The following is a 27,083-nucleotide window of genomic DNA, read 5'->3' as shown; positions in this document are numbered from 1 at the left end:
GTCTGCTTTCGAGGCTGTCCGCTACAGGGCTCCGTCGGCAAAGTCACCCACTGTTGAGAATATGCTGCCTTCTTGTCCTGGGATAAGCCTTTTATTTGCTCTCTGGTGCTCCCCAACACCTCCTCAGTCATTTCAACAATAGTCCTCTCTATGGAAAAGTCAGGCCATAACACCATGCATAGTCAATACATTTGCACTAGATTAGATTCACAGGTGTTGGGATTATCTAATGTTCACAGCTCTCAAAGGACAGAATTTTGACCATTATCTCTGCAACAACCACAGATTCTACTGAGCAGAATATTGCAGAACAAATGTGAGGTAAGATTCATACCCGTAATGTAAGAAACACACTAAAAACATTTGGGGGGGGGGGGGGGTCAATATTCAGTCCATTGTAGTCTGTCGATTGTAACGTGCAGACAGCCATAGTTAAATTAGACCCAGGAAAATGGAATTGAAGCAAAACAAATTACTTTCAAGCTTCAAAAAGGTATAGAGAGGTGTAACCTTCAATAAAACTGTAGCTACCTTATGTGTAACATGCACAGCATCTGTGCCCGTTAAAAAAAGCCATGTTAGAGCATCAATCGCTCTACTAGTTTACATTTCAATATTAATGAACTTATTTGCATGGTCGGATCATGGAATGAGCAATCGTGCAGAAAACTACACGGCGAGCCATTTTCTGCACTGGGTCAGTGAATGAGATTGCCACTAAAGCTGTTAAAACAGGTTTAGCGGCGATCGCTGGCTTTAGTGCATCTAGGCCTGATTCTCTCAACTTCTTCCTTACCCAGCTGAACACGACGCTGCTTCTCCTCTTCACTACGAAGGAAGCTGTCTAATGATTTCAGCTCTGTCATATAATCTTCTTTACCAGTGGGAGAGGCATATAAAGATGGTGATGTACGGTATCGTGATCTCAAACTACTGGTTTCTGCAGGACCAATACTGCAGGGGTGTGGAGTGGAGCCAGGAGATTGACTGTAGCTCGTTATCTGAGGAAAGGGAAATAGAAAGCATAAATAATTGCCCTATTGGGTCAGCCCAAAAGGTCCCTCTAGCCCAGTATCTAATTTCCACACGTGGCCAATTCATGTCACAAGTATCTGGCAAAATCCCTAACAGTGGCACAATTTTATGAAACTTCAAGGTAGACCCTGAGATCCTTGGGGTTAACAGTTAATAGACAACCTTCAGAAATTGCTCAAACTTGTTTTTTATTTTTAATACAGCTATACAGTATTATCTGCTTTTCTATATCGTCTATCAATGAGTTCTAGAGCTTATCCACACATTAAGTGAAAAAATAATATCTTATCGGTTGAAAATATATTACCATGTAATATCATTGTGTGTTCCCTAAGAACAGCCTTATTGGGTCAGACCACCCTTTATGCAGTCTAGTACATCTAGCCCAGTATCCCGTCTTCATGGAGGCCAATCCAGGTCTTGAATACCTGACAAAAACCTAACCAGCAACATTCCATGTTAGCGAGCCAAGGCAAGCGGCAGCTTTCCCCCATGTTTGTCTCAATAGCAGACTATGGACTTTTCCTCCAGAATTTGTGCAAACCTTTTTTTTTTTTTTTTTTTTTAAGCAGCTACGTTAACTATTCTTAACACATCTTCTGGCAATGTGTTTCAGAGCTTAACTATTCTCTAAACGAAAAAAAAAATATTTCCTCCTATTAGTTTTAAAAGTATTCCCCTGTAACTTCATCAAGTGTCCCCTAGTCTTTGTAATTTTTGATGAAGTAAAACATTGATCCACTTGTACCCTTCTACACCACTCAGGATTTTGTAGACTTCAATCATATCTCCCCTCAGTTTGTCTCTTTTCCAAGCTGAACAGCCCTAACCTCTTCATACGAGAGGGGTTCCATCCACTTTTATCATCTTGGTCGCTTCTTTGAACTTTTCCTAGTTCCACTATATCTTTAAGATAAGGTGACTAGAATTAAATGCAATACGAGGTCACACCATGGAGCGATAAAATTCTTAAGTTTTGTTTACCATTCCTTTTATAATAATCTCGTTTCTGGCTGCCACCACACATTGGGCAGAAGGTTTCAGCGTGTTGTCTACATTACACTCAGATCTTTTTTGGGCACTGACCCCCAAGGAGGACCCCAACATCTGGTAACTATGATTTGGGTTATTCTTCCCAATGTGCATCACTTTGCATTTGTCCACATTAAATTTCATCTGCCATTTGGACACCCAGTCTTCCAATTTCCTAAGGTCTGCCTGCAATTTTTCAGTCTACACATGTTTTAAATGACCCCAGTTTATTTATTTTTACTTTTCAAAGAGTAAGGAGAAATTAGGTTCTTACCTGCTAATTTACTTTCTTTTAGCTTCTCCAGACCAGTAGAGGTTAACTTTACGAATGGGTATATATCTAATCATGACCAGCAGGTGGAGACTGAAAACAAAACTTTGGGACAGTATATCCTAGCCCCTCCTCTCTATTTCCCTCAGTCTGCCGAATAGCCAAGCAGAACCAAGAACTGGAAAACAACAGAGAGAAAAAACAATACTCCGAAAGGAGTAACAAGTAACAAACCCAAAATGCTGTTGGAAAATGCAGAAGAGAAATTCCCGAAGGAAGAATGTCCCCACAGCTCGCCAGCTAAGCCAGCCGAGCCACAGCCGCTGTTCTTCAATTCTCCCCGGCCCTAGAAAAATACTAGAACCCGCAGCAAAAACCAAAAACTGCCCGCGCAACAGCCCCAACAACAACAACAACAGACAGGGTGGGGACCTCTACTGGTCTGGAGAAGCTAAAAGAAAGTAAATTAGCAGGTAAGAACCTAATTTCTCCTTCTTTAGCACTCTCCAGACCAGTAGAGGTTAACTTTACGAATGGGACGTACCAAAGCAGTCCCTCTCACGGGCGGGACCCCCGAAGGGCCGATACCAGCACACGCTCACCGAACACCGCGTCCCGACGCGCCTGCACATCAACCCGATAATGACGGACAAAGGAATGCAAGGAGGACCAAACCGCAGCCTTACAAATATCCACAGGGGGCACGAGCGACGACTCAGCCCAAGAAGCCGCCTGACCCCGTGTGGAATGAGCCTTGAGAAACTCCGGAACCGGCTGCTGTTTCAGAAGATAAGCGGAAGCAATCGTCTCCTTGATCCAGCGCGCAATAGTAGCCTTAGAAGCGCCAGCTCCCCGACGAGAACCCGCCAGGAGGACAAAGAGATGATCGGACTTCCGGAATTCCTGGGTCCGCTGCACATAAGAGCGAAGGACCCGACCGACATCCAACTTGCGCAGCTGCCGTTGCTCAGAAGAGCCCTCCCGACTACCCAAGACCGGGAGAACCACCGATTGATTGACATGAAAAGGAGAAACAACCTTAGGCAGAAAGGAAGGAACAGGCCGCAAGACGACCCGTTCCCTAGAAAACTCCAAGAAGGGAGTCCTACAAGAGAAAGCCTGCAGCTCAGAAACACGCCTAGCAGAAGTAATGGCCACCAAAAAGACCGCCTTCAAAGTAAGGTCCTTCAAAGAACAGTCGTCCAAGGGCTCGAAAGGCGGACGCACCAAAACAGAGAGAACCAGATTAAGATCCCAAGAGGGAACCGAGGGCCGAAGGGGAGGCCTAAGCAACTTGGCCGCCCGCAAAAACCGAGTCACATCAGGAAGCGCCGATAAACGCTGACCTGACACCAACCCTCGAAAAGCCGACAGGGCCGCAAGCTGAACCCGGAGAGAAGACCAAGCCAGGCCTCTATCCAGGCCATCCTGCAAAAACTCCAGAATGGAAGGCAGAGAAGCGCGAAAAGAGGTCACTCCCCGCGCCCGACACCATTCCTCAAAGAGACGCCAAACCCGCACATAAGCCCGAGAGGTAGAAAGCCTCCGGGACCCCAACAGTGTAGAAATCACCTTGTCTGAATATCCCTTCTTGCTAAGGCGACCCCTTTCAAGAGCCATGCCGTAAGACAGAAGGGAGACGGGTCGAACATGGGAATGGGACCCTGCCTCAGAAGGTCGTCCGAGAGAGGCAGAGGAAGAGGATCCGCTACCAGGTGCCTCACCAGATCCGCATACCACGGACGGCGAGGCCAATCCGGCGCCACCAGCACCACCAAACCCGGATGGTAAACAATGCGAAGAAGCACTCTGCCCACCAGCGGCCAAGGAGGGAACACATACAACAGCCCCTCCGTTGGCCACGGCTGGACCAGAGCATCCAGACCCTCGGCCAGACCGTCCCTGCGACGACTGAAGAAGCGGGGCACCTTGGCGTTGCCACCCGTGGCCATCAGGTCCATCAGGGGCTGCCCCCAAGCCTGCACTATCAACTGAAACGCCTCGGCGCCGAGACACCACTCTCCTGGATCTAGGAAGTGACGACTGAGGAAGTCTGCCTGAACGTTGTCTACTCCGGCTATATGAGAGGCCGAGAGGTCCAGCAGATGGGATTCCGCCCAAACCATGAGCAGAGCCGCCTCCTGCGCCACCCGAGTGCTCTTGGTGCCCCCCTGACGATTGACATAAGCCACCGCCGTGGCATTGTCCGACAGCACTCTGACTGACTTGCCCCGCAACAGGGAGTGGAAAGCCAACAGCGCCAGACGGACCGCTCTGGTCTCCAACACGTTGATCGACCAGGCGGCCTCCTCCGCGGACCAGGTGCCCTGAGCTGAGTGACCCAAACACTGAGCCCCCCAACCCAGGAGACTCGCATCCGTCAGGAGCACCGTCCACTGCGGGAGATCCAGACCCACCCCCTGAACTAGGTGAGGGGTCTGGAGCCACCAACGCAGACTGCAGCGCGCCAAGCCTCGTAGGGGAACCGGAACATCCATCCCGTGCCTCTGGGGAGACCACCTCCGGAGCAGAGCATACTGAAGAGGACGCATGTGGGCCCGCGCCCACCTCACCACGTCCAGGGACGCCGCCATCGACCCCAAGACCTGGAGGAAATCTCGCGCCCGAGGACACCGGGACGCCAAAAGCAGGCGAATCTGAGATTGCAATTTGCTCACCCGGCCCTCTGGGAGGAAGACCTTCCCCAAGGAGGTGTCGAACAGCACCCCTAGGTACTCCAGACGCTGAGCCGGGACCAACCGACTCTTGGCAAGGTTGACCACCCAGCCCAGCGACCGGAGAAACTCCACCACCCGAGCAGTAACCCGGGAACTTTCCTGCAACGACTTTGCCCGAATTAACCAGTCGTCCAGGTAGGGGTGTACCAGGATGCCCTCCGACCGCAAGGCTGCCGCGACGACCACCATCACCTTGGTGAACGTCCGCGGAGCCGTGGCCAGCCCAAAGGGAAGCGCACAGAACTGAAAGTGCCGACCCAAGATCGCAAAGCGCAGGAAACGCTGATGAGAGGCCCGAATGGGAACATGCAAGTAGGCCTCCGTCAGATCGAGAGAAGTGAGAAACTCCCCCGGCTGAACCGCCAGAATGACCGACCGCAGAGTTTCCATACGGAAAGAGGGAATCTTGAGAGCCCTGTTGACCCCTTTCAAATCGAGGATGGGCCGAAAAGTCCCCTCCTTCTTGGGCACCACAAAGTAAATGGAGTACCTGCCCGTGCCCCACTCTGGAGGGGGCACCGGAACAACTGCCCTGAGATCTATCAAGCGCTGAAGGGTCTGGCGAAAAGCCTGCGTCTTCACCGGAGTCTGACATGGAGAAGCGAGGAAAAAATCCGGCAGAGAGCGGGCGAACTCCAGGGCATAACCGTCCCGCACCACCTCCAGGACCCACTGATCGGACGTGATCTCGGCCCATTTGGGGAAAAAATCTCGCAGCCGGGCCCCCACCGGAACCAAAGGGGGCGCCGGCAAGGCGTCATTGTGCAGGACGGGAAGCGGGGGAACCGGCGGAGGGATTCCCTGCCCCCCGACGGGCCCCCCGAAAGGGCTGCGTGCGCTGGAAGAACCGACCCCGGGAAAAACCCGGAGACTGGAAAGAAGCAGCCCCACGCCCCGGGCGATACTTGCGAAAATCCCGCAAACGCCCCCGGGCCGCACCCCCCCGAGACGCCGGGCGGGCACGGTCCTCCGGCAGACGGGGAACTTTCGAGTCCGACAGAGTCTGAATCAACTTATCCAAGTCCTCTCCAAACAAAAACGACCCCCGAAAGGGAAATTTAGTAAGCTTAGCTTTGGACGCAGCATCCGCCGCCCAAGCGCGCAGCCACAACACACGCCTTGCGGCCACGCCAAAAGCCATAGACTTAGCCGAGCTCCGCACCAAGTCATAGAGAGCATCTGAGAGGAATGAGGCCGCCATCTCAATCTTCGCAACCTCCTGATCCACCAGAGACCAGTCGTCAGACTCTCGATCCAAGACCCGCTCCGCCCACCGAAACACGGCGCGAGCGACCAGTCCCCCACAAATAGCCGCCTGGACCCCAAGGGCCGAGACCTGAAAATTTTGCTTAAGGAGGCCCTCCAATTTGCGCTCCTCAGGGTCTCGCAAGGCAGAACCGCCCTCAACAGGCACGGTATGCCGCTTGGAAATCGCCGAGACCACCGCATCCACGACCGGCGAAGCTAACGTAGCCCGATCCCCTTCAGGAATGGGATACAGGCGAGCCATGCTGCGCGCCAGCCGAAACGGCGTCTCCGGCGTTTTCCACTGCTCCAGAATAATATCCCGAATATCCTGATGCATAGGAAAAGAGCGGGAAACGGAACGGATCCCCCGCAACAGGGGGTCCCCCACACGCGGAGTCTCCGGCGGCGCGTCCTCAAAACGCAAGACCGAAGAAACCTGCTGAATAAGGTCAGGCAGCTCATCTTTCTGAAAAAGACGCACCACAGACGCCTCGTCACTGGAGAACGGGAAATCCGACAACCCGCCGCCAGCTTCCGTCCCCTCCAGAGAGTCCTGGAATTCCTCAGAAGGGTCCAGGTCCTCCTCCAAACCGACCCGATCCTCCGACCACAAATTCTCGTCCCACGACACCCGCGGACGCTTGGACAAGGTAGGCGGCGGAGGGGACGTCACGCCAGACGAAAGAGGCAAAGCCGCAGGAAGCGCGGAGGAAAAACCACCCCCCGAGACCCCCTGGGCGCAACCGGGACCCCCAGCCGCCTGAAAATAGGCTCTGCATAAAGAAAAGAAAAAATCAGGAGAAAACCCCCCCGAGGGTCCCAAGGGACTCCCTGCCACAGCAGGGGACCCAGCAGAACCTTGCCCCTGCATAGTCAAAACAGGGGGAAGGTCACCTGAGGTGGAAGACAAAATGGAGGGGCCAGACAGAGAAGATGGCGGTTTTCCCGCCAAAAAAGCTCCCTCCATAGCCTGAAGCGGCTGAGAAACCTGAATAGTCTCAGCCGCTAAAGCAGGCAAGCCGGCATCAGCTGTCAAAAAATCAGCTGAGAGGGAATCCTCTACAACCCGACCGTCGGCGGTCTGGGGATTCCCTCCGTGGGCGGACGGAGAAGACCGGGCTTCGCCACCGTTCCCTGCCGACTCGCGAGGCACCATCGGCGGGGAGCTCTGGGCGCCTGCAGCCGCTGCCGACGGAGCTCCTCCACCGCCCCGGCCTGAACACCGCTTGCACAGGCCGGCCGCGAGTGCCTCGCGTCTGGAGCACAATGAGCACTTTTTCCCTTTAGAAGTGCTCATTGCTCCATACGCGACCTAGCTGTAAAAAAGTGCCGGTTAGTTGAAAAAATACAGTAAAATACAGTTTTCTTAAAGGGATACAACCCTCCAGACCAGCACTACCTCAGGATTTTTTTTTTTTTTTTTTTTTTTACAGAACAGACTCCACAGGCTCTCAAAGCAATAGTCTTGCTTGATTTAGGGGGCAAGGCTTATTGCTGAGGCTCCTCTAAAAAAATGTGGGGAGGTGGAGGAAGTGGGGGGAGGGACCCCGCTCGTGACCCGCCGGGTTTGACACCCCCGAGGTCGGACGAACCCCCAAACAGAGTCCGTCCAAGCTCCGTCCGGCTAAAAACAGGGACAAAAAACACCTTAAACAAATTCCAACAGCCCTACCAAGGGAGATGGGTACAGATCACTCAACACCTGCTGGAGACTGAAAGAAGACTGAGGGAAATAGAGAGGAGGGGCTAGGATATACTGTCCCAAAGTTTTGTTTTCAGTCTCCACCTGCTGGTCATGATTAGATATATACCCATTCGTAAAGTTAACCTCTACTGGTCTGGAGAGTGCTAAAGAAACTATTTTTGTTTGCCCACTGCAGTGCACTCAAGATTTTGTAGACCTCTATCATAAATCCCCCTTAGTTGTCTTCAAACTGAAGAGCCCTAAACTCTTTGTCTCTCCTCAGATGGAGAAATTGGGTCTTCCCTGTTAGCTTTCTTTTTTAGTCCAGGTGTTCAACCCAGTTCTTCAGAATGCAACTAGCCAGTCAGGTTTTCAGGATACCCATAATGAATATGCATGAGAAATTTCCATACAACGGAGGTAGTACCTGCAAATTTCTTTCATGTATATTTATTGTAGTTGTCCTGAAAACCTGACTGGCTGGGTGTGTCCTGAGGACTGGGTTGAGACCCCCTGTTTTAGCTCCAACAGATCAATCCAGGATCTCAAGATTATGTCCCTGAACCAGCACATGAAAACAGAACAAGTTGTGCTTCACTATACTAGAGCACCACGCAACTGAAGCTCTTCAGTATGTCAACAAGAAATCAATGGGAGGCATTGAGGCCCCGATTCTATAAAGGCCGCCTAATTGATAAGTAGGCTTAATCGGCACCAATATTGGCACGTACGTCTAAAACCAATTATGAGTAGTTAATTGAAAATTAGGTGCCCAAGTTGAAATACTGGATTCTATAAAAAATAGACAGAAGAGGAGCAGCTTAGTGTCTAAAAAACTGGATTGTGATTCAGACATCCTGGGACTCACCGATTCTGACCTTGATTGAATTGTTGTCCAGAAAAGCTAAATAAGTTTAAACACTTGAAGGAGCACCCAGATTCTTAGTTTTCTTACTTTAAGCCAGGTGTGTCAAAGTCCCTCCTCGAAGGCTGCAATCCAGTCGGGTTTTCAGGATTTCCCCAATGAATATGCATGAGATCTATTTGCATGCACTGCTTTCATTGTATGCTAATAGATCTCATGCATATTCATTGGGGAAATCCTGAAAACCCGACTAGATTGCAGCCCTCAAGGAGGAACTTTGACACCCCTGCTTTAAGCTATGCTACAAGTGAACTTTTTTTTTTTTTTTATTTAGCATAGTATAACATTTCTCAACATAATATTGTACTGCAGCCCCAAAAGTTTTTTATTCTTTTTGTTGGAATTTTTGGATTCTTTAGGATTCCAGGGTAAAGTATTCTCATGGTTTAAAGGACTCCTGGAATCAAGACTCTTATCAGGTTAAATTTAAGGATGCACTCTCGGTAATTTGGAAAAATCCATGTGGAGTCTCACAGAACTCCCCACTTTCTCCTACACTTTTTAAAGTGTACCTTTTTTCATTGGGTTATTGGATGAGTAAATTGGGCTTGAGGCTGTTCAGCTATGCTGACGATATTACAATAATCATCCCATGTTGTAATACGTTATTAAACAGTACTCAATTTATTGAGTCTGTGCTAAATACAATAGAATCCTGGATGCAGGAATTCAAGTTGAAATTAAAATCCGGAAAAAACAAAATTATTTTCTGTGTCATCACAAAAGATTATTCTTGAATCAATAATTAAGATCAATTCAGTATCATTTACAATAAGCCCTACAATGAAAATCTTGGGAGTTGTTTTTGATCAGTGCTTGACCATGAAAAATCAGACAGACGTACTGGTTCAAAAGGTTACTATACCTTATGGAAATTACGTACCATCAGATCCTACTTTAATGCTACTGCTTTTACAATCTTAGTTCAGACATTACTTCTGAGTATTCTAAATTACTTTAACATTGTACATTTGACAAGTACTAAGAAAAATTTGGCTAGATGACCTTGGTTCAGAACACAGCAGTGAGAATGATCTAAGGTATGAGGAAGTACGACCACATGACCCCTTATTATTGTGAGCTGCATTGGCTCCCGGCGGAGGCCTGGGTGATCTTTAAGTTGGGATGCTTATATTATAAAGTTGCTTTTGGCGTTGCCCCATTATATCTTGTTGCTAGATTCATTATCATGGCACATGAGAAGAGTAGAAAATCTCATGCCCTATTTATGTTCCCTTCGGCTGAGGGTTGTAAAAGTAAGAAACATCATGGGCATTGTCTTTCCTATCAAGCAGCTTATTACAACAAAGATTTCTGTCCATTATTGATTAGATCTACATCTTATGAACATTACAGAAAACATTTAAAGACTTTTCTTTTTTCAAAATTCTTGGTTAACTAAATTTTTGTATCATATTATTCCTGTATTTTCCCATAGCATATTTCTTTAACCGCACTGAAGTAAGGGTTATGCGGTCTAGAAATTTGCTATTATGTTATGTTATGGAAAGAAGAATTAACCAAGAGGATCACCAACTCATCGTGCTGCCTTTACCTTATTAAAGCTGCTGCCAGGTGAATAGTGTCCTGCAGTACTGAACGAGCAAGTGCCACCAGAAGACAGAGCCTGTAGTGGAGGGCTGTAACCAGTCATACAGCTGGAGGGAAACTTTGGGCTGGCACTGGGGGAACGGGATGGGCTGTAGCTCAGCACACTCTGGCCCTGGAGAGGAGGAGATGGGGTGGAGGATGGCACTTTGTTGGTAGTTAGCTCACATGGAGGAGTTGCAGGCACAGATGCTGCAGGAAAACCAAAACAAAAAAACACAGTACCTTGGATAAGTTTAACTCTTCAATTATAAATAAAGACTTAGAAAAACCTTTTTAATTAATTCATACAATATTAGATTTTGAAGGTAAGCACTTTCTTCCATTCGAATAGACAAGATGAAGGAAATGTTTGGTCCAAGTACATTTCTTGACTTTTGGAATATTTTGCCTGTTTGTACACCGATTTTCTGGTCTAACCTTGGCAGAGGGTAGTCCAGATAATTAAAAATCCGGATGATTGTACATTATTTCGAATTTTAAAAAATACCTTCATTGCACACACCCCCGGACAAGGAAAGGTAGCATTCCCCCTCCCTCCCTGAATAGGCACCAATCTCCTCCCGGACCCACAGGAAAGACCCCATGCCTACCTTGTTTCCCTGGTGATCCAGCGGCAGCGCTGGGATAGGAGCAATGCTACTCGCTCCCACCCATGCTCTGGAAGTCTCTGTTGCTATTTTTGTCACTGACAGAGCATGGGCGGGAGCGAGTAAGATTGTACCTGACCCAGCGCTGCCGTTGGATCACTAGGGAAACAAGGTAGGCATGGGGTCTTTCCTGTGGGTCCGGGAGGGGGTTGGTGCCTATTCAGGGAAGGAGGGGGAATGCTGCCTTTCTTGTCAGGTTAGAGTGGAGGGGGTGAGCTGAAGGTATTTTTAAAATAATAACATAAGAATAGCCTTACTGGGTCAGACCAATGGTCTATCAAGCCCAGTAGCCTGCTCTCACGGTGGCTAATTCAGGTCATTAGTACCTGGCTAAAACCCAAGGAGTAGCAATATTCCATGCTACCAATACAGGGCAAGCAGTGGCTTCCCTCATGTCTTTCTCAATAACAGACTATGGACTTTTCCTCCAGGAACTTGTCCAAACCTTTCTTAAAACCAACTACACTATCCGCTCTTATCACATCCTCTGGCAACATGTTCCAGAGATTAATTATTCTCAGAGTGAAAAAAAAAATTTCCTTCTATTGGTTTTAAAAGTATTTTCCTGTAATTTGATCGAGTGTCCCCTAGTCTTTGTAATTTTTGACAAAATGAAAAATCGATCCACTTGCACCCATTCTACTCCACTCAGGATTCAATCATATCTCCCCTTAGCTGTCTCTTTTCCAAGCTGAAGAGCCCTAACCGTTTTAGTCTTTCCTCATACAAGAGTTCCATCCCCTTTATCATCTTGGTCACTCTTCTTTGAACCTCTTCTAGTGCCACTATATCTTTTTTGAGATAAGACGACCAGAATTGAACGCAATACTGTCGCACCATGGAGCGAAACAGGGGAATAATAATATTCTTAGAAAAAGTTTAATATTCAATTATTGCAGGGGGTGTGCTGATGACAGTGGCGGCAGAAGCAGAGAAGGCGCATTAGTGGGAGGGAGAGTGATAGGAAAAGTTTGACTGGTTACTTACATGAGTCAGGCAACCCCAAAAGTAACTGTTGCGAGGGGCTCAAAACCATGCTAGTGGGAACAACTGTGTATTTGAAGTATCTCCAGAAATCAAACAAAGCATTCAGGCTGAACAGAGATGCAAGAGCCAATTCTGAAAAACATATAAGAAAAAAAATATATATATATATATACTGTACATTATTCAAATTAAATAAGCAAACCAGTTTTCCACTGAAACTTCATACGACTACTTTTGTAAATATTAGTAAAAAGAACCAAGAAAAGGAGAACTCTGCTATACAGTTTGTCTAGATATTCTACCTACTTTTTGCTGGGCTTTAGTAAACCACAAAAGAGAAGTTTCTTACAGCGGGCCAGCAAGGTGAATGCTCCTTGGAATTAAATGAGCATTGGAGCATTTACTTTCCGACTCACAGTAAGAAGCTCTTCCGCATTAGTTAGTAGGTAATACTGCCAGAAAACACGAGTATGTCATTCTTTTTCCTTTAGTTCTAAATGTTATTTTCTGGGGTTTTTTTTCCAAAACTGGTTCAAAAAGAGAGGCACTGAGGACAAACATCTAGGAAATGGCCATTTCTGGAAAAAAAAAATAAGACTTTTTCTGGTTTCAGAATGGTTATTTTCTCTACTGGATTTTTTGACATTTCCCTCAAATTGGATTTAGACATATTGAAAATCTTATTTTGGTATGCATCACACTAACAATTTTAAGTTTATTTAAAATTTGATATCCCACTTAATTAATATCTAAGCGGTGTACAATGAAAAATAAAAGTTTTAAAATTAGGGATATCAAATACTAATTCACAGACTAGGAGAAGACATTATTATACATATAGTAAGGGGGGAATACAATAATTAATAGGAAAGATTTACACAAAAGGAAAGTACATTAGGAGGGGGATGTATTCTTCATGTGAAATTGTAGATGATGGAAAAAGACTAATTCAGAATGTTATAAGCAGCACTAACATGACCAAATACTGTCAAAAATAATGCAAGTGAATCTGACATGGTTCAACATCAAAACAATACTCACCAATGTACCAGAGAGGCCAGTAAGTAATGTTATAGTATGTGCTTATCAGTTTACCAGTCCTATTTTAAAACAGAAGATATCAGGTATGAAAAAGAGTAGAAGGAAGTGCCAAAATATTTAAGAAATTAATTTAGTCCAGAATGAATGCCCAAGATATTCTTTGCATTCCTATCTGTGGATTCATTTACTTCCTAGTTCCCTTTAAAAAAGTAGAGGGTTCTCAACCCAGTCCTCGAGACAAAATTAGCCAATCAGGGTTTTCAGAATACTCATAATGAATATGTATGAACTAGATTTGCATACAGATCTCATGCTTGTTCATTGTGGGTATCCTGAAAATCTGATTGACTTGGTGTCTCTAGAGGACTGGGATGAGAATCCCTGCTTTAAAGGAACCAAACATCATTAAAGTGCTCAGGCTATTGTTTCATACAGAGTCCCCATGCAAAGATGCACATGCTAAACTTCATATACACAACAAAAGGGTTACCCGCCCCCACACACCTTTCGAGGGCAATTTGTGAATTACCCAGTTAGCCTGCTGGTCTACTATTTATTCATTTTTCTATACTGTTCTCCAGGAGAGCTCAGAACGGTTTTACATGAATTTATTTAGGTACTTGAGCATTTTTCCCTGTCTATCCTGGTGGGTTCACAATCTGTCTAATGTACCTGGGACAATGGTGGGATTAAATGATTCGCCATGGGTCACAAGGAGCAGCGTGGGTTTGAACCCACACCACCAGGGTACTGAGGCTATAACTTTAATCACAGTGCCAAAGTCTCCCCAGTGTTACCCCAGTCAGTCTTAGAGTACCCTCTTGCCAGTCAGGGTTTTAGGATTTCCACAATGAATATGCATGAAAGATTTGCAAACAATGGAGGCAGTGTATGCAAATCTATTTCATGCATATTCATTGTGGGTATCCTGAAAATCTGACTGGCAAGGGGGTCCTCCAGGATCGACTTTGAAAACACTGAACTACTGTATCTACAAGTTAATTCTCAAAACCAGCAAACACAACTGGTATAAAAGTGCATGCTGGACGTTTGAAATCCTTGGAATATTTTTTTCCCTTCCTAGGCCACCCTTTTATCCATGCTACAAAGTATCCACACATCAGAACAGCACAAGCACACTTACCAGCTGAAAGAGAGGGCAATTTTGAATTGTGGGGATTTACTCAAGTAAATCCTGTACTATCAGAGGATTTAATTTGAAAATTACAGTCCATATGAGAAAATAATTTACTCTATTTACCCTTACAAGCACCACTTTCTATAGCATTATAGAGAGAAAGCACAGTTACTTACCGTAACAGGTGTTATCCAGGGACAGCAGGCATATATTCTCACATGTGGGTGACGTCATCTACGGAGCCCCGATGCGGAAGCATTTTCAAGCAAACTTGATTGAAGATTTAAGTTTGCTCTGCTGCTCCACGCATGCGTGCCTTCCTGCTCCACTAGGGGGTGCATCCCCTCGTGGTCTCCAGTTCACTTAACTAGCCAAGAAGCCAACCTCGGGGAGGTGGGTGGGTTGTGAGAATATATGCCTGCTGTCCCTGGATAACACCTGTTACGGTAAGTAACTGTGCTTTATCCCAGGACAAGCAGGCATGATATTCTCACATGTGGGTGACCTCCAAGCTTACTGAAGAGGGATGGAGGGAAGTTGGCAATTTAAGCAAATAGATTTCGCAATACCGATTGGCCGAACCGGCCATCGCTTCTGGACAGGGAGTCCAGACAGTAGTGGGAGGTGAAGGTATGAACCGAAGACCACGTGGCAGCTTTGCAGATTTCCTCGATAGGTGTGGACCTGAGGAAGGCTACGGAGGCTGCCATCACTCGGACTTTGTGTCCCGTTACTCGACCATGCAGCGCGAGACCAGTCTGAGCGTAGCAAAAGGAGATGCAATCGGCCAACCAGTTGGATAAGGTGCGTTTGGAAACTGGGTGGCCTAACCGGTTTGGGTCGAAGGACAGAAACAGTTGTGGGACTTTCCGGTGTGGCTGAGTGCGTTGGAGGTAAAAGGCCAACGCTCTTTTGCAGTCAAGAGTGTGGAGCGCCACTTCTCCTGGGTGAGAGTGGGGCTTGGGAAAAAACACGGGTAAGACGATGGACTGATTTAGATGGAAATCAGACACTACTTTAGGTAGGAACTTTGGATGGGTGCGGAGTACCACCTTGTCGTGATGGAATACCGTGAAGGGTGGGTCCGCTACCAGCGCTTGTAGCTCACTAACCCGCCGTGCGGACGTGAGCGCGAGTAAGAAAATTACCTTCCAAGTGAGGAATTTTGGATGGCATTTGTCTAATGGCTCAAATGGAGGTTTCATTAGTTGAGCCAGAACCACGTTAAGGTCCCAAACCACCGGGGGAGGTTTGAGAGGGGGGTGGACGTTTAGCAGACCCTTCATGAAGCGAGTGACTAAGGGATGGAGCGAGAGGGCTTTCCCTTCCAGGGGCTGATGAAAGGCCACAATTGCACTGAGGTGTACTCGAATGGAGTTGGTCTTTAGGCCGGAATGAGATAGTTGAAGTAGATAGTCAAGGACCAGGGGGACGGGGACCGACACCGGGTCCTGGCTGTGGGAGGAGCACCAGGTTGAGAATCTGGTCCACTTTTGTGAGTAGCAGGTTCTCGTTGAGGTTTTTCTGGAGGCCTCCAATATCTCCTTGACTGATTGAGACACGGGGAGAGCAGTCAGGGGGAGAGAAACCAAGCATTCAGATGAAGAGACTGAAGATTGGGATGTAACAGTGAACCCTGACCCTGTGACAGTAGAGAGGGAAACAGGGGCAGAGGCAGTGGATCTCTGACACTGAGTTGAAGTAGCAGGGAAAACCACGGCTGGCGTGGCCAGCGAGGGGCAATCAGGATCAGGGTGGCTTGTACTGTTTTCAGGTGGACAAGTGTCCGCAGTATCAGAGGAAACGGCGGGAACGCGTACAAGAACCTTCCCTCCCAGTTGAGGAGGAAGGCGTCGGCCTCGAGCCGGTCCGGGGAGTATATCCGGGAGCAGAAGAGAGGTAGCTTGTGATTGTGAGGGGACGCGAACAGGTCTATTTGAGGTGTCCCCCACCGTTCGAACACTCCTCGTAGTGCCTGAGAGTGTAGTGACCACTCGTGTGGCTGGAGGAGGCGGCTGAGTCTGTCCGCCAGGCAGTTTTGTTCTCCTTGTATGTACACCGCCCGAAGGAAGGTGTTGTTGGAGATTGCCCATTTCCAGAGGCGCAGGGCTTCCCGACAAAGGGGCCAAGACCCTGTGCCCCCTTGTTTGTTTATGTAGTACATCGCTACCTGGTTGTCGGTTCGGATGAGAACCACTCGGTCGCGGAGCAGATGTTGAAAGGCTACAGTTGCGAGGTAGATGGCCCGAAGTTCTAGCACGTTGATGTGGCAGCGACGGTCTTGTGCTGACCACATTCCTTGGGTGCGTAGGCCGTCCAGATGGGCTCCCCAAGCGTACTCCGACGAGTCCGTGGTGAGTACCTTGCTGTGGGGTGGGGTGAGGAAGAGCAAACCTTTGGAAAGATTTGAAGAGTCGGCCCACCAGCGGAGCGATCGTTGCAATGAAGGAGTCACTGTCACGGAGCGGTCGATCGGGTCCCGGTCTTGACGCCATTGAGACGCCAGGGTCCATTGAGGGATTCTCAGATGGAGGCGGGCGAAGGGTGTGACATGGACGGTGGAGGCCATGTGGCCCAGGAGGGTCATCATCTGTCGAGCTGATACTGAGGTCAGCCGAGAGATCCTTCGGCTCAGACTTACTAACGCCTCCAGGCGCGGAGGGGGGAGGAAGGAACGGAGGCGAACCGTGTCCAGCGTGGCCCCGATGAACTGTAGGGACTGCGAGGGGCGTAGTTGAGATTTTGGGAAGTTTATTTCGAACCCCAGACTTTGTAGGTAGGTAATAGTCTGTTGGGTCGCTGAGATAACCCCTTCCTTGGACGGGGCTTTGATTAGCCAGTCGTCCAGGTAGAGGAATACCTGGAGGCCCTGGGAACGTAAGGTTGCTGCTACCACCACGAGGCACTTGGTGAAGACCCGAGGTGATGATGCTAGTCCGAAGGGGAGGACTCGGTATTGTAGGTGCCAGTCCCCTACCTGGAAACGCAAGAACTTGCGGTGAGCGGGGTGCACTGGGACATGTGTGTACGCCTCCTTGAGATCGAGGGAGCAGAGCCAGTCGCCCTCGTCGATCAGGGGGTAGAGTGTTGGTAGTGAGAGCATCCGAAACTTTTCCCGTACCAGGAATTTGTTGAGGCGTCTCAAGTCTAGTATTGGGCGTAGGTCTCCCGTTTTTTTCGGTACCAGGAAGTAACGGGAGTAGAAGCCCTTCCCCCGTTGGTCGGGGGGGACCTTCTCCACTGCTCTCAGGCGGAGCAGGTCTCGAGCCTCGGAGAGGAGTAGAGGTAGCTGAGTCCGGTTGGGAGGGCAATTCCTTGGTGGATTGTCTGGGGGAATGGCCCGAAAGTTGAGAGAGTACCCTGATGAGATCACGCCAAGGACCCATGCGTCCGACGTGATTTGTTCCCAGCGAGGGTAAAAGGCTTTGAGTCGACCCCCGATGGGAAGGAGGCCTGGGACTATGGCGGAGGGGGCCCGCCCCCTTCCGCGTGTCCCGTCAAAAGGACGGGGATGGTTTGGTGTTCGCGGGCGGTTGAGACTTGGGCATGGCCCTGTGGTGGGCTTGCGGACGTCTGGGTGGGGGCCGCGAGAAAGCAGGGGTGGACTTTTGTGGGTAGCGGCGCGGAGGGGCCCTGTATGGCCTGGACGCTGGCGGTTTGGGCTTTTGCCGGACAAGGGAGGCAAACGAGCGTTCATGTTCGGAGAGGCGTTTTGTCGCCGCCTCGATAGTGTCATCGAACAATTCCTTTCCCACGCAGGGGAGGTTAGCCAACCGGTCCTGTAAGTTGGGGTCCATGTCGACCAGGCGCAGCCAAGCTAGTCGGCGCATGGCGATAGCGAAGGCTGCTTCTCTGGAGGAGAGTTCGAAGCCATCGTAGGCCGCGTGGAATAGATGAAGGCGCAGGTTGGAGAGGGACTCTAAGAGCAGGCCGAACGTTCCCTGCCAGGAGGCCGGTAGGTCAATCTCAAAGGCTCTCAATAGTCCAATGAGGTGTTTGAGGTATGATGTGAAGGTGAAAGTGTAGCTTTGCACCCTAGAGGCCATCATTGCGTTTTGGTATAGCCTCCTGCCGAACTTGTCCAGGGTTCGGCCTTCTCGGCCTGGGGGGACCGCTGCTGAGACCCGGGACGGGTGAGCCTTTTTCAAGGAGGATTCTACTAGCAGCGATTGGTGGGAGAGCTGTGGTTGCTCGAATCCCGGGTAAGGTACTGTGCGGTACTTGGCCTCCATTTTGGAGGGTACGGCCGTGACCATGTAGGGGGTCTCCAGGTTCCTGAAGAAGACCTGTTGGAGTACCGGGTTAGGTGGTAAGCGAAGGGACTCTCTGGGCAGTGATGGCATATCCAGCTCCGCCAGGTATTCCTTAGAGTATCTGGAGTCGGACTGGAGGTCTAAGTCCAATGCGTGGCCCATGTCTTGGACAAAGCGAGTGAAGGATGGGCGAGATGTCCCCGGGGCCCCGTGCGGGGTCGGGGAACGAGACCTTCGTCGGTTGGAGAAGGATAAGGAGGCTTCCCTCGAGTATCGAGGTTCATGCTCTGATCCATGCTCCGAGACTGGGGAAGCACTGTGAGAGTGTTCCGGGGTTGTCGATCTTCGGCGTCTCGAGGAGCCCCTCGGAGACGATGCCGGGGTTAGGGGTACCGATCGATGTCGGATTGGTGACCTTGATCCAGACTCCCTCGGAGAATGCGTCCGAGGGGGAGTTCGGAGGATGTGCGGGTTGGAGAGTGATAACTCAGCCACCCTTAGTGGTCCCGTACGAGGTGTGGGAGAACGGCCTCGTAGAGTTGGTGAACCTCGTGCCCTCTTGGAGGTACGGCGGTTCGAGGTTTCTGTAGTTCTAACCCGACGTTTTGCCCCTCTGCGGTCTGCGGAGGGGGAACGTCTCGGCGAGGAGTCCGAGGAGGATGGGATGCGGCGAGGGTTGCGCACCTTTCCTCGAGGTTGTTCGGTGTGAGGCTCAGGCTGGTCTGGCACATTCGAGGCCGATTGAAACTGGGCCATTGCAGCGGACAGCTCCGACGTGATCATCGCTCGGAGTAGGTCCTGGAAGACGGGCACGGACAGCATCGAAGGCATGTCCACTGCCTCGGTGCGCTCCACCGGGGGCGACCTCGTATTAGAGTATTCCCGTGTGGTGGAGGCACGGCCCGAAGGCTTGGAGGGCTTAGACGGGGCTGTAAGCATGGGGCTTCCGCCATGCGTCGCCGCTGTCCCCGAGGTTGGCTTCTTCGCTGTTACAGAACCTGAAAAGGGAAGAGGGGACTTACCCGGAGCCGAGGCTTTTTGTTGTCCCGAGGACTTCGGGGTCGAGTCTCGAGGCGATGCTGAGGTTTCCGGGGCCGAGGCCGGGGCCGACCTCGAGGCCGAGGTGGAGGGTTGGTCCGGGGTGAAGAGATCCGCCATGCGGGCTTTTCTTCGGCGGAGGGCCCGGTTTTGGAAAATAGCGCACTGGGGGCAGGAGTCGGTTGGATGAGCCGCCCCCAGACAGAGGATGCACCGGCGATGCGGATCTGTGAGAGAAAGAAGCCGCTCGCACCGGGTGCACTTTTTAAATCCGGTCAGAGGCCGGGACATTAAATCGAAAGTAGCCGCGGGTCGATTAGCCACGCGGCCACGGGGACCCGGAAGCCTCCGGGTCGTCGAAAACGAAGCAGGAATCAAGTAAAGGAGTAAAGAATTCGCGCACAGCGACTTAATCGTGAAAAAACAAGAAAAAATCGCGGTGCTAGAAGGCAGTTGGGGCAGAGCCTGAAAAACACGTCTTCTAGGCTCGCGGAAAAATTTTGAACTGGAGACCACGAGGGGATGCACCCCCTAGTGGAGCAGGAAGGCACGCATGCGTGGAGCAGCAGAGCAAACTTAAATCTTCAATCAAGTTTGCTTGAAAATGCTTCCGCATCGGGGCTCCGTAGATGACGTCACCCACATGTGAGAATATCATGCCTGCTTGTCCTGGGATAACATGCAAAAGTATGAAGTTACATGAAAGTAGTTTGTGTAGAAAACTGCACAAACACTGCAACAGCCATCTTCAACATGCCAAACTTTCAACATTGTACATAATATCTTCAAAAGTGATTGTGGCAGCAGACATGTGGAATCTGCTATGTCCAAACAATCTTTATAAGAGACATTAATGAACTATTCTGCAAAAATTGTGTGAAACAGTTCAATGGGACAGGCAGGCGATAAGTAAAGGCTTTGGTAGTCTATTTTTAAACAAAAGGGAGCCACATTTCAAATATGTACAAGGGGGTGCTGAAAAATTCTCAGCCCAACCAAGAAGGAAATGACATGGAGCCTTGAAACTTACAAGTTATTCCACAAATTATTCTACATATTCACCCCTAAGTTCAACATACTTGGCACACTGTGTCCAAAGTTTCTGTAATCCTTCCAAAACATACTCTGCCATCTGCTCACTGAAATACTGCTCTGCTGCTGCAATCACTCCTGAATCACTTGAAAATTGTTGAACTTTCAATCTCTTTTTAAGGTTTGAAAACAGAAAATAGTTAGATGAGACAAGATCTGGTAAGTAGGGTGGATGGTCTATGCCAGCGTATCGCAAAGTGTGCTGCCCAAGATTCCAGGTGTGATGCGACACGCCGGGGAGAAGGAGAGGCCCCGGCTGTCTGCCCACAGGACGTGCCTCTCCTTCTCTCCGTGCGTCTTCCCTTCCAGCACTGGCAGCTCAGGACCCCATCTGAGGGCCCTCGTAAAGTGCAGATGTTGACATGATGATGTCACACATGCACGTGATGTCATCGCAATAATGTCCACACACTTCCAGATGCCTCGAGCCATGGCCACCACGTCTAGTGTGGTGCAGCTTGGCAAAGTTTGCGACACACTGGTCTATGCAATGAAAACCATACTGCATCAAAACATCCATCATTTTGCCAGCCTTGTAAGCAGGTGCATTGTTTTGCAAAAAGAACTCCTTTCTGCAGCTTCCCTCTCCTTTTTTCTTTCAATGCCTCCTTTAAATCATCACAGCAAGTTACAGCAATATTCTACATTAACTGGTCCATGGTCCCAAAACACTATAGCCATGACCTTTCCTGCTAACTTTTGGTTCTTGCACTTCCTTGGCCTTGGAGAACCTGAGTGCCATCATAGCATGGACTGTTTTGTCTCAGGATCATAGTAGTACAACCATGTTTCAGTAATTAGTTTTTCTAAAATGTTTTAGCACCAACTCGCTTGAAAATGCTACTTGGAAGCTTCTAGTTGACGCCGTTTCTCATCAGCATTCAAACATTTTGGCATCCACTTGGCTGATAGCTTCTGCATATCCAGCTGCTCATGGATTATACACTCTACATGTTCCTTGGATATCTGTAGTGTCTCGGCACTTGTTTTAGCCGATATTTGCCTATCTGCCAAAATCAGGTCATGAATATGGTCAACAATTTCACGAGTTGACACTGTTTGAGGTCTCCTAGACCTTGCTGCATCTTTGGTCTCAAAATCTCCATGCTGAAAGTTTGCACACCACTTCTTCACTGTAAAATATGATGGGCATTTGTCACTCAATGCTTGCATCATACATTCATGAATTTCCTTTGGAGGTTTCTTCTGCAGGAATAAGAACTTCATGACAGCTCAAAGTTTCACACTTGGAAAACTTCAAACTTTTCACTGACATAGTTCAATCAATGAAACTATGTCAAAACTTAGCATTGCGATTCTGCAAATGAGCACTTTTTAAAATAAAATAACACCCTTTTCAACTACAGTGCCAAAATAACACTCCAAATTTCTTTTCAGCACCCCTTCCTAGTTTGTTTGTTTTTTAAGTCTTGGGGCAGCAGCTCACATACAAGTTTTCTAGCTTAGTCTGCTGGATAGAAAACTAGCAATTGCACATTCAGTATGGAACAGGGGTCTCAAAGAACCCTCCTCGAGGGCCGGAATTCAGTTGGGTTTTCAGGATTTCCCCAATGAATATGCATGAGATCTATTAGCATACAATGAAAGCAGTGCATGCAAATAGATCTCATGCATATTCATTGGGGAAATCCTGAAAACCCGACTGGATTGTGGCCTTCCAGGAGGGACTTTGATACCCCTGGTATGGAACTACTGAAAACTAAACTAGGTTGCAGCCCATAAGAAGAAAGTTTAGGGGGTCCCCTGTGGTGCATCACGAAAATGCAGTGAAAGCTGCCTTTCTAGACGTCAGATTTTTGAGATTGCTCAGTACAAGTGAACTGTCAACATGTTAGCTATCATAGACCAGAAAAAAATGTAAACTAGGAAAGGAAAACTGTGAGTAACAGAAACAGAGTGGCGGTAAATGGAGTCCACTCAGGCAAAAGTAAGGTAAGCCGGCAGCCTTTTAAGCTCACATCCCATTCTCCTGCTAACATTACTTGTGACAGTGGGCAACTCGCACTACAAAATTAGAATAAACACAGTAATTACACTTCACAGGAACTACCTGATTTCATATGCAAGTATGTAATTTGTTATAGTGTGTCTTTGGAGTGTTTTGTACGATAAATGTAAATCTTTTATTTTGTATGTTAATATGTAACTCGCCCTGGATAAGGGCGGGTGAGAAATAAAACAAACAAACCTAAAGCAGGGGTGTCAAATGTCAGTTCTCGAGGGCCACAATCCAGTCAGGTTTTCCCCCCAATGAATAAGCATGAGATCTATTTGCACGCACTGCTTTCATTGTATGCCAATAGATCTCATGCATATTCATTTTGTGGGGGGGGGAAATCCTGAAAACCCAACTGGACTGCGGCCCTCGAGGACCGCCATTTGACATCCCTGCTTTAGGTTTGTTTGCTTTATTTCTGTTACATATTAACATACAAAATAAGATTTACATTTATATTACAAAACACTTCAAAGACATACTTGCATATCAAATCAGGTAGTTCCTATGAAGTGTAATTACTGTGTTTATTCTAATTTTGTAGTGTGAGTTGCCCACGGTCACAAGTAATGTCAGCAGAAGAATGGGATGTGAGCTTAAAAGGTTTATTTATTTATTAAAATTTTTATCCCGTCCTCCCAGTAGCTCAGAACGGTTTACAAGTAAACATTCACAATGAAGTGAATTGGACATACAAGATTATACAGTAGATTTAAATACTTGGACATACGAGACTGTGCAGCAGTGTAAATATAGGGACTATACAGCAAATTAAGAACAGTAGTTTAAATATAAGTAGTTTAGTTTAGATACAAGTTATTTGAGTATAGGCTGAGAGTGTACTACACAGAAATTTTAGAATGGAGAAAGTAGGGTAGAGGTGGGGTTTAAGGGGTTGGGTGTAGACTGAGGGTGACCTTTAGTTGAAGAGGAGGGTCTTTACCATTTTCCGGAATGTCATTATTGAGTTCTGTAGTCTGAGTTGAGGGGGGAGTTGGTTCCAGAGTTGGGGAATGAAATGGCTGTAGGAGCATTTGCAGGCGGTTTCTGAGAGGAGGGACCTTCCGTGGGGGGATGCATAGGCGTATCTCTGTTTCTGAGCGGAGGGTGCGGGTGGGGATGTAGATGGGTAGCTTGGATTTTATGTAGGAGGGGGTGGTGGCATAAATTATTTTGTGTGCTATTGCCAGGGCCTTGCATGCACAGCGTTGGCTAATTGGGAGCCAGTGTTCAGCGCGGAGTGCTGGGGAGATGGGATCATGGTGGTTGAGGCTGTGTAGGAGGCGGATAGCTGCATTTTGGACCCGTTGGAGGCGCTTGAGATCTTTTTTGGTTATTCCATTAAATAAGGAGTTGCAGTAATCCATTTTGGAGAGGACATATGCGTAGAGGAGTTGGGCTAGGTCAGGTGTGGAGATGTAGGGTTTGATCCTTCTCAGTTGGCGGAGGTAGAGACTACTTGGGATATGTCCGTCTAAGGTTGCCGGCTTATCTTACTTTTGCCTGAGTGGACTCCATTTGAACTCACCGCTCTAAGAAAACTTCATTAGCAGGAAGACCACTCAAGAAACTCACATCTCTGTATAAATCATGCCCGCTATGGAGACGTTGAGAAGGCCCCAAGCCAATACCACTTTCCTGGCTTCCGCTTCCTTCCTCATCTTTATAGTCTGGTCAACGAGCGACATGTTGGGGCTCTGCTCTCCCTTCAACATCTCTGCAGGTTGCAATTTTAAAAAAACAAACCACAAAACCCCGAGGAAATACTTATTCTTCGCGGACGCCAACGAACTTTCTTGTCTGCCTTCTCCAGCTCAAGGCGAGGTATCGAGGCCAGCTAAAAGTCAAGCCTCCGTTTCGCCTCAAAAGCGCGCGCGACCCTTCACCCCCGCCCCCCAGGTCCTGGAATTCTGTCAGGCTTTCATCCTCCCCTCAAGCCTCGCGGCAGGGCGCCAGGGAAAGCCACGCCCACGGCGCGTGGCCTTCCTCCCTCACACCCTTCCCCAGTCGCTTCCGCGCCGCGGAAGCTGCAAGAAGCGAATGAAAACGCAAAACACACCCACCTTAAACAACAACAACCGCTCCCCCCCCAAAAAAAAAAAAACACAACAACGTTAACGGGTATTAAACAAGTAGATGCGGAACCGCTTAACAAACGCCGTCTCCGGGCCCGCCGGAAACAGGAAGTCGAGGGGCGGGGTTCGCTGACCAGCTCGTCGCGCCCATTGGTCACGTTGGCCGCTGTTGGAAGCAATCACGTTCGCCGTGTCTGGGGAGGGGGAAATTTGAGTTGTTGGCTTTTAAGCGGGCACCAATGACTAAAGTCACTCGCTCTTTGCAGGGCGGGGAGTTGCGCGTGGTGGGAGGGGTGGTTAGCTGTTATAAATTCATACAGAAGGACGTTTTTGGTGCATAGTCTTGATTTCTTATTAGGCTGGTGGTTACTTTATGTTTACTTTCTAGCTCTATAACAGTGGTCTCAAATTCGCGGCCCGGGGGCCACATGCGGCCCGCCTCGGTATCTTACCAGTGTTCTGGAACATTGCTCGCCTCACTGCTTAACCTCATGCAAGCACTTTCCTGCATATCTGTACGTGATTGTGAGGTGGAGTGGAGAGGACAATCGCTTAGACATAGGAAAGCGCTTGCGTGGTTACAGCAGTGAGGTGGGCAACATTCCAGAACATGCAGAAAGTGGAAAACTATCTGAACTTCACTTTCTGTATGTTGAGCTGCTTTCAGCTGTGTATAGCTGAAATGATCAGAAGCAATTAAGGAAAGATTTATAAACTATAACGAGTTTTACCTCATGCAAAGTTGTCATTTCTTTTATAAGACATTAAGTATTTTTTTTCTGCAGCCCTCCAGGTACCTACAAATCCAAAATGTGGCCCTGCAAAGGGTTGGAGTTGGAGACCGCTGCTCTATAACATAAGAGTTGACATCCTGGGAGAGACCGAAGGTCCATCAAGCCCAGTGTCCTATATGAGGAAAGACTAAAACGGGTAGAATGTATCTGGATGTTTCCAGAGTTACCCCCAAAAAGAGGAAACAATTTCTCCTTTTAAGGCCTCAGGTCTTAAAACTTGGGGGTACTTTCATACTTAGGTTTCCATGCAAATGTTATGTTAAGTTCCAAGGAGTTAAATATATTTTCTTTAAGTCATCACAGCTTTCAAGGTTTATAATGGGTAAAGATGTGATTTCTGCAAGTACCCTCGCTAAATCTCAGGAGGAAGGCTCAAAAATTTAGAACTAGGTTAGCTATCAGGAACACTATTCAGTTTTCTTATGAAGATTTGATAATAATTATGATTTATCTTTTTTAATAATAATAATAACAACTTTATTTTTGTATACCGCTATACCACAAGCAGTTCAAAGGAAGAGACTCTACACAGAAAGCGAAGTTACAGAGAAAGAATTTCAGATTACATTAGTAAGTCGAGAGTAGCTGGGTGCTACCATAAGAGCTACAGAGGTACAATGAGTAAGGTGACCATTTATTTTTTTCATCAAAAGGGGACATCTATTAATTCTCAGTCCCGCCCAAAAAATCCCACCCTAGCCCCGTTCCAACCCTGCCCCCAATCCCGCCCCCAATTTCTTCCATTCATTTTTCATGTACACATAATATCTTCATATTAATTCATAATGGTAACCTTAAAATAAAAAAAAAACTACAAAGCACACTATACGCAGAGAAAATGTTAATTATCATTTATATTTGGGGGGTTTCAAAGATGTCAAGGCAAATGACTTTAAAATATGCAATGCCACCTCAGTAACTATAGAAAAATAGATAAATATAGTGCAAAATATAGACAGCAGATATAAATTCTCAAACCTGACACGTTTTGATCACTAAATTAAAAATAAAATCATTTTTCCTACCTTTGCTGTCTGGTGATTTCATGAGTCTCTGGTTGTGTTTCCTTCTGACTGTGTATCCTTTCTTTCATTTCTTTCTTTCTGCACTCAGGCCCAACAATTGTCCCTTTCTATTCCCTCCCTCCTTCTTTCCTATGTCCTTAGTGCCCCCAGTGCCTCCTTCCCATGTCCATAGTGCCCCAGTGCAAGGATCTCTCATAAGAGGAGAGGCTGAATATATTGCGGCTATACTCTCTCGAAGAACGTAGGGAGAGGGGAGACATGATTGAGACATTTAAATATATCACCGGTCGCATCAGGTGGAAGATGATATCTTCTTTCTCAAAGGTCCCTCGGCCACAAGAGGGCATCCGCTAAAACTTAGGGGCGGGAGATTTCATGGTGACACCAGGAAGTATTTTTTCACTGAAAGAGTGGTTGCTCATTGGAATGAGC

At 48.0% G+C, this 27,083-nt stretch overlaps 1 protein-coding gene across 2 annotated transcripts in view; it reads right to left on the bottom strand.

Annotated features, from left to right (window-relative positions):
- The window catches only part of TMEM209 (transmembrane protein 209), a 60,194-nt gene extending 35,177 nt beyond the window's left edge, over nt 1-25,017 (bottom strand). Inside the window, exons 1-5 of one of the 2 annotated variants that reach the window (XM_033959089.1) lie at nt 24,333-25,017; nt 13,220-13,278; nt 12,179-12,310; nt 10,489-10,733; nt 797-1,001 (exon numbers count right to left, since the gene is read on the bottom strand). In XM_033959089.1, the coding sequence (XP_033814980.1) occupies nt 797-1,001; nt 10,489-10,733; nt 12,179-12,310; nt 13,220-13,278; nt 24,333-24,472 (781 nt within the window). In that variant the 5' untranslated portion in view covers nt 24,473-25,017. The remainder of the gene's footprint in view (nt 1-796; nt 1,002-10,488; nt 10,734-12,178; nt 12,311-13,219; nt 13,279-24,332) is intronic. The other variant, XM_033959090.1, reaches the window with a different exon arrangement.
- Nucleotides 25,018-27,083: the final 2,066 nt, after the last annotated feature.

The sequence above is a fragment of the Geotrypetes seraphini genome, chromosome 9 (assembly GCF_902459505.1).
Source record: "Geotrypetes seraphini chromosome 9, aGeoSer1.1, whole genome shotgun sequence".
Taxonomy (NCBI): domain Eukaryota; kingdom Metazoa; phylum Chordata; class Amphibia; order Gymnophiona; family Dermophiidae; genus Geotrypetes; species Geotrypetes seraphini.
The sequence above is the reverse complement of the archived record's forward strand: the minus strand, read 5'-3'. Positions and strand labels throughout refer to the sequence as shown.